This window comes from Patella vulgata, chromosome 8, assembly GCF_932274485.2.
Source record: "Patella vulgata chromosome 8, xgPatVulg1.2, whole genome shotgun sequence".
NCBI classification, from domain to species: domain Eukaryota; kingdom Metazoa; phylum Mollusca; class Gastropoda; family Patellidae; genus Patella; species Patella vulgata.
The window spans coordinates 33,324,803-33,336,514 of record NC_065886.2 but is presented as its reverse complement, the minus strand read 5'-3'; the positions used below and the strand labels follow the sequence as shown (position 1 = coordinate 33,336,514).

The following is an 11,712-nucleotide window of genomic DNA, read 5'->3' as shown; positions in this document are numbered from 1 at the left end:
TATGAGCAGATGAAATATACCGATAGGGTGACTGTAATGGGGATCAAGATATTTGTCTAACAGGGAACCTTAGATTATGACACAAAATGAGAGATTATATTTATTGATTAATATATTGTTTTAACTGATGCTCGGGTATTGGGCTGTAGCTACTCCGCTTTTCCACAATCATTTTACCGGAACAATAGTCTACACAAGGCATATTATCGAGGTGGAATTTTAATCGGATTTCATGTGATAACTTCCATGTAAGACATTTGTGACAAATTAATTAGGTATCAATATTAGCTTTTTTATTCGGTTTAAATTAAATTTCCAAACAATGTCTGGGAAATGCTACATCTGTCACTACTGATAACTTGCTATCAGTTCAATCCCTGCGATGGCCAAGAAAATTCATCGGGATTTTCGGCGTGCCCCCCCCCCCCCCTGTTAGTGATGCAGAACAAAGGGTCTGACAAGGGCCAAATTATAGTCGTTTGGATGGGACGAAAAACCGAGGTCACGCAAACACATAGAAGGACTATGAACAATTTATGAAATATTTTCTATTAATTTTTCTGGAACATTAAAAGCTTTTCCTATATTGCAAGTATATTCTACCAGATCTTATTCTGTGGTGTTTTTTAACACAAAAATTCCACAAAATATTGAACATAGAAAAATTAGGACGATGGCCGTAATAACTACAATTTGTTATATTCATGTATCACATTCAATATATGTGATACGTTTTCAAACAACATAAACCCGTCAGTCTGAATCTGGAACTGGAGACCGGTGTCCCAACCTGTATTATGCGGTGTCTAGATAAAACCAGACTTTTATTTTATAAAAATAATGTGTAGGTGACATTTACCCTTCGTTATCAAATACAGCACATTGTTTATTCACTGTATAGACCTCTAAAGGAACGGGAATCGATTATCAGGTCACCCAACGAAAAATTGATCAGAAATCTTAAAAGGGTTACGTGTTATAGGATAAGCAGTTTTGACGTTCACGTCCAAACGACTCAATACTTTGAGCTGAAATTTTGGGACAAGGTAAATACACCATTCCTCTATATTTTGGCGCTTAAATTCTATATTTACTCGGACTTTTATTTTTGAGACTCTGTTCAAATCGGGATCGTCCCTTTAAGCAAGCAAACAAATTGAAAAACAAAAACCGTGACCCACAAGACGCTAAAATATGAAAAATATTTATATCACATAAACTATTCGTTAATTTTTTTTTCAACGCCCAAAATCATGTTGAACTGGATTCAAACGGAACGTTTCGTGTACACTGGCGCGATAACCATCTTTGTAATGTTCAACAAGCCCTGACTATGCCCCGATTCCCTGTCGGGGATGATTGCCTAAAACGGAACAAAGAAGGGGCGGCCCTCCGGTAGGAAGGCTCGGGCAGGTGGCTTATAGATTTTAATTCGCCAATTTTTCCAAAAACGTGGACTGTCAGAATCCGACTCTAATTCAGAAAGGTAACCGCTTTTCTTATACTTTACGATCAAGTAACAGTGTATTTCCTTTTTATTAGTTACCACCATTTTTTAAAAACAAAACAATACTCGGCATGTCTCTCATCTCACGGACCCGAACTTTACCACTCTATAGAACTTACATGTAGTAACTTTACCACTCTATAGAACTTACATGTAGTAACTTTACCACTCTATAGAACTTACATGTAGTAACTTTACTATACAACTGTACTATACAACTCTATAGAACTTACATGTAGTAACTTTACCATACAACTGTACTATACAACTCTATAGAACTTACATGTAGTAACTTTACTATACAACTGTACTATACAACTCTATAGAACTTACATGTAGTAACTTTACTATACAACTGTACTATACAACTTTATAGAACTTACATGTAATAACTTTACCATACAACTCTAAAGCACTGTGATGTAGGAACTTTACAATCCAACTCTATAGAACTTACATGTAGTAACTTTACTATACAACGGTACTATACAACACTATACAACTTACATATAGTAACTTTACCATACAACTCTAAAGCACTGTGATGTAGCAACTTTACAATCCAACTCGATAGAACTTACATGTAGTAACTGTTTTATATAACTCTATAGCACTGTCATGCAGCAACTTTACGATATAACTCTATGGAATATACTTGTACGTACCCTCTACTTATCAAAATTATGTAGCATTTACGTCGTTAACCGAACCCTAGTAATTGTTCGTACTACTTTCTTACCTCAAATGCCAGGAAACCGACTCATATTTTCAAACGTTTCTCAGGGGTGAGACCTCTCCCTTCCCCGAATCCCCCTTCAGGTTTCGCTCGCTTATTGGAACCACCGACCCGATTCACAGCTTCTAAATCAACTACTGTATTGAAGAAGACCTTTATAAGGTCGACATATTGTAATTTTTGCGCCTTTAGATATAAGGAACATAATCTTTTCTTGTTGTTGAATCTTTGTTTTAAAACACCAGAATAAAGCTGTCATATTGTCATCGCCAATATAATTTACATCGTATCCTGCATCATTGACTAAAACTTTTACTGTATCTAATATTCCCAGGTAACAGCTATGGTGTAGTAGATAATTACATTTACTATAGTCGTCCTCGAACTGAAAGTAATCTTTATAATAATATGGTCGACAAATTATTATCGTAGCACCGCTTAAAATTAGAAAACTGATCTTTTCCATCTTTTGAATATCTGAATCGAAACAATTTAATAATGGAGTTTCATCGCCATACGAAATGTTGACATCTAACCCTACGTCATTCACTAGATATTCAACAGTTTCAATAGTACCCAAAGCACAAGCGGCATGGAGTAAATTCATAGTATGTAAATTTACTCCATTTGAAGACAGGAATTTTAGTTTTTTGACAGGACCTGTATTAGAACAAGAACAGCAAAATGCTGGTGTTTTACCGTTATTGTCTTTATGGTTGACGTCCATACCTATTTCTTTCACCAGGTATTCAACAGTTTCAACAGTACCCACGAGACTACTAAAGTGAAGCAAGCTCATATTAGTGTTATCCGTGGCATGTAAACTTACCCCTTTTGATGACAAGAATTTGAGTTTCTCGATGGGATTCATATTAGATGTAGAACAGAATATAGCCGTTGTCCAACCATGGTTGTCTTTATGACGGACATCCAGCCGTATTTCATTCACCAGATATTCAACAATTTCCACAGTACCCTCTTTACAACTACATTGAAGTAAACTCATATTATTGTTATCCACTGAAGATAAATCTGCCCCTTTTGAATACAAGAATTTGAGTTTACTGAAAGAATTATTTTTAGACACACAACAGTCTTTAGCCGGTGTCCAACCTTTAATATCTTTATGGTTCACATCCAACCCTATTTCATTCACCAGATATTTAACAGTTTCAATAGTACCTAATTCACAACTTACATGCAGTAAACTCAAATTATTGTTATTTTCTGTAAGTAAACTTGCCCCTTTTGAAAATAAGAATTTGAGTTTACTGACAGGAGTTATGTTAGAAATAGAACAGAACGCTGCAGGCGTGTAACCTTCACTGTCTCTATGACCAACATCCAGGCCCACTTCATTGATTAGATATTCCACAACCTGAAGTATACCGAATCTACAACTAAGATGAAGTAAACTACGGTTTAAACCATCAACCACATGCAAGCTACACCCTTTTGACAATAAAAACTTGAGTTTTTTGACAGGATCGATATCCGACACCGCAGAACAAAATATAGGAGTGCGACCATTCTTGGCTTTTTGATTAATGTTTAACTCTCTTTCATTCACCAAATAACGGACCGTGTCAATAGAACCATGTTGACAACTGTGGTGTAGAACACTACACTTATTGCCATCTACTACATCGAAATCCATTCCTTTATTGTGTAAAATTCTCATCTTATCAACAGAAGCACAGCACATGAATAAAATACTGTCACTTAAATGACTGATATTAATTTCATTTACATAACTTAAAATTGATCTAAACATAGAGTCGTCCAGTAACTTTGTCGATTCAAGAATTATCGTATGGATATACTCAGCGTCCAGGATATCAAAAGACGTCACCGTGTTAATTAGTAATTCGAAACACTTTCTGTCAGCATTAGCTATTATATCTTGTAATGGAATTCGACCGAGTTTATCAGCCTCATGTAATAGTGACCCAGCCTGGATTAACTGATTTAGAATATCGGTTACTTCGACATCAGTTCTACCGCCAAGAGAGCTGCTAAAATTATGAATGGGTAATCTGCCTACATCATCCGCCACATTAACCTCCGCGCCTTTGCTAATTAAAATGGATACAGTCTGTGGTTTGCCTCTCGCAACAGCCAGGTGAAGTGGCGTATTACCACTGTCATCTGCAGCATTTACATCAAATGCCGTATCTATCAGAAAATTAATTATTTGACTATTGTCATACTTTGAATCGCAAGCATTGTGGAGAACTGTTCTTGACTTAGTATCGCGCTTGCTTTTGTCGAAGTTTGTGAAATTACTGATATGTTTAACAATTTCAAATTTATCCGAGTAAACCGCTAAATGTGGTAACGCCAGTAAATCTCCAATTTTCTTTTCTTTCAAAAGATTTATTTTTTCCATAGAGTCATGCATCGAAACAGTAGCGAGGCCGATGATATCCCATTCCATATCTGTTTTTTCCGCAACTAAATGGGGTAGAAAATCTTGAAAATAAACGAGCACTGCTTTGAGACATCTCATGTCTCCATGAAGTGTGATGTAATGAAGAAAATTGCCACTTTCCTGTATTTCACGAATATCTCCCAAATTTATAAATTTGGTGTCGTGCAACAAATTGGCTATACCATTCATGCCAAGAAAATGAGATAAAAATGTATAGTCAATGAATGCAGGATGACTGACGATATCAGCATTCTTATCTTGTAATTCTTTAATACATCGCATTGAAAGGTCATCATAATAGCATTTACGGATTATAATGCACTGATCGTCTTGGTGGTTTGTTCTAACCAATGCCATCAAAAGTTCAAAAGAACAGTATTGTAAAGCCATTTCCATACATTTACCAGAAAGATGGTGTAAAAATGGAGCCTCAACAAAGTCTCGCAATGAAAATATTTTCACATAATTTGATTCAATGTATTTAATGAATGTATATGAAAGTTCATTGACTTTACACTTTGCAACTTTCAGTTTAAATTCTTTACATACTTCTTTAATAATTGTCGAAATTAAAGACTCGACTTTCTTGGAAGATCTTTGTTTAAGGTCTTGTTCTGAAACTTCATGCAAACAAAATACTAGCAGTAATGTAGCATATATATCTTCATTTTCCTTCCAAAACGTTTCTAATTCCAAAATAAGAAAATCATGCGAACTATCGAAACCCTCCGGTATTTTATCATTCGTTAAATTGCTACACAAACTAACAATCGATGGAAAACCGAAGCAGTCAGAAATTTTGGAAATGATCTGATCAGAAGTTACACTATAAAAATCTAACAAATGACGTTTTTCTTCATTGTTTAAAGAAAATTGGCTTTTATGAAGAAATATTCGAGTTGTCTTTTCAGTATTATCCCCAAATAAATGATATTTGTCTAATTGATATTCAGACGAAAGGTAAATATAATCTCTCATTACATAAATGATAAATAAATTGCCTCTTTCTTTATTAATGCGAAGAGTACGGAAATGGGTGGGCCATTTATCAATACGTGCCTGTAATTTATTAAATTTACCATACATGTCATCGATGATATATAGATACTTATCATCTTTAAAGTTGACTTCCTTTAAATCATCCATGTCATAAATCAATAATGGTTTATATTCAGGACGTTCTTCAATGAACTGATTGGCTATCATCATTGATAGAATTGTTTTACCATCTCCCGCGGCTCCTATTATTCCCAAGATGTGTTGACTCTTCAGTATCTTCAAACCCTCACCAAAAGCACGAGTCTTTACGTATTTTTTTTCTTTAACATCATCAAGGTTGGTCAGTGCTTCGCCTGTAGACAAATATTTTAGTTTATAGAAATGAGGAGTTGTACAATGATTCACACAAAAAAAGATCTGTGGCCTATATCTATTCACAAAGTGTTGGGCTAAAGGGACGTAAATCTTGCACTGAAGGTCGCAGAAAGCTATTTATCGACAGGGTTCGTCTTCTCAATCATGCTTCAAACAAATTTGAAAAAAATCTGTTAAATATTATAGCCCCTATCACGTTTACAAACGCTACAATTTTTGTCCGATTTTTTTTGGTTAAGAATCAAAAGATCTTGAATGAATTTGGTTTTGGTGCGCATCAAAACACGTCTGTCAATTCGATGTCAAGTAGTGGGACAATGAGGGAATGAGTCCTATTGACTTTCCCTTTCAAAATATGGGCGTATCTTGTATGACAACCTCTTTTTTTCCTTTTGAATTCTGCACTTTCTACAGGTAAAACCTACCTTTCATTACCCTCAATCGTGGACTGTCTACATTCATTTTACCTGAAATAGATGTGAATATAAAACATTCACTATGTACAGAAGACTATGTTAGCTTGTTTGGTTGATCATGGTGCAGGTTTTTATGATAAAATTGATAAGGTGTCTAGGGGAGCAAATTGCATTTGCAACATTAATAGAAATTCAAGTATTATTTTACGGGTTTATATGAGGAGTACTATTTTAACGTTGGGATCTTTCGACAATAAACTATCATTCTCCAGTACTATAGTATGTCCCTTTGTAAAAATAAGTACATACTGACCATCGTTTACAAGACATTTAATTTTGTCACTTTGTTGTGTATTAAATGATAGTATTTTTGGATATTACAGTAAGGCAAATAAACTGTGCCCACTCAAGACCGGGAAACTCATCTAATTCAAAGATAGCCTCACAAATTCCTCGAAATTCGCCCACTCAGCAGCTATGTCTCCACAGCAACTTATCCGACCGGAAATCTTGGGTGCTAATCAAATTTGTCAAGGATCATTAATACATTCAAGATATCTATTATCTATCGCGTTCACAACGTTTTCGGCAAAACGGGATAACCCCTGGATGGAAAATAGTAGAACGCTAAATATCAAAGGGGTTCTTACTCCCAAGATCTATTTCTTTCCCGCGAAATCTAAAATAAATCTGGAACAAATGCACCACAACATCCGTAGTAATCACCATTTACACGCAGGCTTTTACTAACTGGTTCCAAGTAGTAAAAATATCTGGCCATGATAATATTACAGATGTTTTATTTACTTACCGTATAAGTCATTAGTGTCTTTAAATTTGTTATCTGTAGACATATTTGGTTGGTCTGACCCACCTCTGCAATAACCTGAGAGTAGAATATATTACACTTTATTTGGTACCGTCAGCAATAAGAGATATAAATAAATAAAAATGACATACACCACAACCAGAAGTCGTAAAAATGTATTTCATTTCCTTGCAATTGTATGTAACGTCCACTCGACACAAACTAAGTCATTTTGGGGCTAACATATGGTTCAATTTTATTTCAATAATTCGCTTGCGCGTATGGGTCGTTAGCAGAGGGAGGAAGCCGGAGGACTCGAGGAAAACCCAGGAAATCATAATTGGTACGGATCCTTTCGTACATGTCCTCGGGTGGTCTCCCTTTTTCGACTATGCTATGTAATTTTTCTGTAACCACCCCTCTCTTCCCAAATCTATCCTCGGGGTTCCCTGCTTTTGGTTCATGGACTGCCTTTAATTCTTTGTCTGTAATATTAGTGAACATAAATATTTTTTTTTACCTTTACAATCATTACTGTCAATCTTATTACTATGTCGACATATTTCATCTATGATAAAAATTTGTATAACCATAGCAACAAATCGTTACATTTCATCTATGTATCTTTAAATTTATTGTAGGTGAAAACTTTAACTGAATAGTATTTGTTGTGAAATGAATTATAATTAATTATATAAACTAATACGATTCTAGTCTGAACTGTATGTGTTGTGAATTGACATTTCATTATTATAATAAAATCATAACTAACTTGATATTAATCGTCTAACAGCTGCGGAATAACCATTTTCCTTTAATGCATCAATAAATTTTCCATAAGCTGTGTCACCCGAGTATAAAACTATTTTCAATAGTTTAGCGGCAGCATCTGAATTACTACCCAAGACAGATCGTTCTATTATTTCTACATCATTATCTTCGAAGACACGCTTTTGAAATAATAAACGAGCAAGACCAACAGGGTCATGTTTAATATCCTCTATAAGATAAGTATAATTATCCTGTATCCTGTTATATTGGTCATTAGGAAGTTTTCCATTTCGAAATGGCATTTTGCAAGCGTTTTTCTAATGCACTATAAATATTCTCTCAACAACAATGTTAACTTCAGTTTAAAATCTTTGACTTGACCCTTTCTTTTTCTTCGTTTCATTCTATACCTGAAAAGAAAGACATAAAACATGTATAGATGATAAGTATAGGATACCAGACAATAAAACACACGCCCACAGCAGCTAAGTTGTCCGGAAATGCAATATAAATTTGTCGTATTGTGAATCTTAAGCTAAATGAGAGCTGTTGTTTACATTTAATATCTTTTCGCGCCGCAATCATTCTATATATAAACAAGAGCAGTAACTCTTTAAGTATATTTATTCTATTTATTAACACGGCATTTTCATCCATCCAAATAATAGAAACACAGACAGTACCTCTGTAAGTAAATTATAAGAAGTAATAGAAACGAAGAACATCAACTGAAAGAAAATCAGATGATGACTATCGCTGTGAAAGCATTCATACAATTTTACAGAATAACACATAATATACGGATAGGATGCACACTTTTGTCGCTGGACCTTTTACAAAATTCTACAAAATGTACAAGGGTAATAGGATTTATGAAAAACCGATAGATTTCTTCGGCTCATGAATCTGGACAGTGCATAATATACATAATTTATTCGTTAACTTTTGTCGGTTGAGAGTTTATAAGATTCTCTAAATAGAACAAGGGTCAATATTGATGTCAGCCATTATCACATATGGGATAGAACTGGTTAAACACGTTCCAAATAGTTTTAACACAGAGGGTGTTCCATCCCTGCATTTGTCGAGAAAGTTCATCGGGATTTTCCGGTGTGGTTCCTCCTTGTCAGTTGTGCAGGATAGAGGGCCTGGAAAGGGACAACGTATAATCGTTCGGATTTAACGCAAAACCGAGTTTCCGTGTACACATTGGCGTGCTCGTAAAATCCCTTGGAATTCGATATAAGAGTCCGGGTAAAATTTCCCTCGTAACACACAGTATGGCGTATGCCCGTCTTCATTAGCTCAGTCGGAGCAGAACAGTAGAACATTAAACCCCATTTCATTTCCGGTCGGAGTAGGACGTTAAACCCCATTTCATTTCTAAGAATTATAATGGACAGCTGAATTTCCATTCCTCCTCATGTCATGTGACAAACAGTGGTTCTTAAAATAGATTTTTGTGGTATGGGGTAGTTGCAGCAGGAAATTGCAGCAAACATTTAATATATAAATTAGTTTGAATATGTTTTTAGTATGTAATGAAATGAAATGAAATGAGGTTTAACGTCCTACTGTTTTGCTCTGAACTGGGCTAATGAAGACGGGCATACGCCTTACAGTGTGCTATATCGAATTCCAACTGTCAAGGAATCTTTTACGTGTACACGGGGCCCCGGTTTTTCGTCTCATTCGAATGACTAGACTGCTGTCCTTGTCAGGCCATCCGTCCTGTGTCACTTACAAGGGGGACACACGCCGGAAAATATGGATGAACTTTCTCGGCCAATGCAGGGATCGAACACCCGACCTCCAGGCTAGGGAGCCAACGTTTTACCAACTTAGCCACCGTGACCCCCTATATATGTAATGAAATAAAGATTTGGGGGCGCACCAACGAATCACTTTTAAAAAATTTAATTTACTTTCCCGAGAATACATGACTTTTCATAATATGTAAGGATATAAAACTACTGTATGTTTAGGTATATGGAAATATATTGTTACCCAAAATATGAAAATAGACATACCTTATATGGGAGGTTCACGTGACCATCCATATACGGTCGTCGTCCACCGGGCAATGAAAAGTCGAGAATAAATTTACTTTGATATAATTTATTAATTGAAACGTTGAAGCTGTAACGCTTACAAAATTATGTTTATGAATGCTCGAGATTACGACAACAATCAATCCGCAAGTCTATTTTGTCGTATGATCGCGTCGTGATGTCGTATTATGCAAAGAACGACATTTTATATGGTCACTATCAGCCACCATAGTATTATATGTTCACGTGACCGTTCCGTATAGGGTATACGCCCTACTTTGTACCCTGTCCGATACGTGGGTTGACAAGGCATAATGCAAAAAATATGTAAAGTAGATAATTCAAAGTTGTATGAATTTTATTGATTATTGATTATTGTAGTTACTATTCTAGCCGCTTCGAATACTCGATATAATATCAGCATATTTGAGTGATAAGATAGCGACAAGCCTTAAAAGGCATGCATGAATAACCAGGATGTTATATAAGGTATTACCCATATACTAAATAGCATCGGTTAGATGAGCTAATTCTTAGAAAACCTTTTGTTATAACACAAACATTCCTGCATACTAACTTGGTCAATCTGGCAAATTGACTGATACTCCCTTTTTCCTGGCCGTCAAAATAAATCAGCTTTAACCAAAGAACAAATTTGATTATAGAACAGAAAAGGTACTAGTCGGAGATTATATAACCCACAAACCTAATTATATAACAGAAATGGTCCTAGTCGGGGATTATATAACATACCCAAAAACAACAAAAGACATTAGAACCGTTTAAAATGCAGAACACAGCAGTGCTATTAAAAAAAATAATATTAGCTATGTGAGCTCCCAAACTGTGGAATGGTGTCAGGTTTTCAGTAAGAAAGTAGAAAGTAAAATAGTCTAAAAAAACAGAAATGACATCAATCAAAACAAGACAATACATGTTATAGGTCCAATTTGCTGGCAATTTGAACTACGAGGGAATCGATTAGAACCATAATTAGTTACAAAACAATCTGGATAACAAAAATGTAACCTAAAGTAAAATTGCTTACCTCGGCTTAAAAAGTAAAATTGGTGATATTAAAATTCCACCTACTCACAAAATATGTTGTCCTGTCCTCAAAATATATTTCTCGTTACTAAATTAAACACGATATTACGTTTTCAACTCACACATATGTGGGGAGCGACTAGTTTAACGTTAGACCCAAATGACCCCTCTCACGCATACACGAGTTTTCACAATACTAGCTGACGTGGACAGATACTTGTAGGAGATATGTTTATAGACGTATTGAAAAATACATTTTGTTGCGTTGTTGAATGTGTAAAACCGAAATATTTTGATCTCTTGAACTGTAGTATTTTTAATACATAAATAACGTAATAAATTTTAACTAATGAATAAAGACAAGACCTGTCTTATTATATGTTTTATTGAATTGGAAGAAATCGAAAACAGATTTAACACCCCGTGTGGATATTGCTTTCAAATATTATGAAAGGGTTAGCAATAAAATTGAATTTATTATTATGTTATTATTAAACATCCTGTTCTGTAGTCGTCTCAACATCCTGTCACGGGTTACGTCTGCTACACAACTCAATAGAAACAGTAGAGT

General features: G+C 35.1%; 1 protein-coding gene and 1 long non-coding RNA gene across 2 annotated transcripts; both read right to left on the bottom strand.

Annotated features, from left to right (window-relative positions):
* Positions 1 to 368: 368 nt before the first annotated feature.
* On the bottom strand, positions 369 to 7,347 carry LOC130010503 (uncharacterized). The gene is made up of 3 exons (XM_056103003.1): positions 7,276 to 7,347; positions 6,474 to 6,515; positions 369 to 6,026 (listed from the first exon to the last, which is right to left on the bottom strand). Exons 1-3 carry the CDS (start codon positions 7,316 to 7,318, stop codon positions 2,374 to 2,376), a joined length of 3,738 nt encoding a protein of 1,245 aa, XP_055958978.1. The 5' UTR covers positions 7,319 to 7,347; the 3' UTR covers positions 369 to 2,373.
* Positions 7,348 to 7,607: 260 nt separating this feature from the next.
* On the bottom strand, positions 7,608 to 11,300 carry LOC126829849 (uncharacterized). The gene is made up of 3 exons (XR_008789094.1): positions 11,143 to 11,300; positions 8,045 to 8,453; positions 7,608 to 7,757 (listed from the first exon to the last, which is right to left on the bottom strand). It is a non-coding gene; the product is annotated as an uncharacterized LOC126829849 (long non-coding RNA).
* Between the last annotated feature and the right edge of the window lie 412 nt (positions 11,301 to 11,712).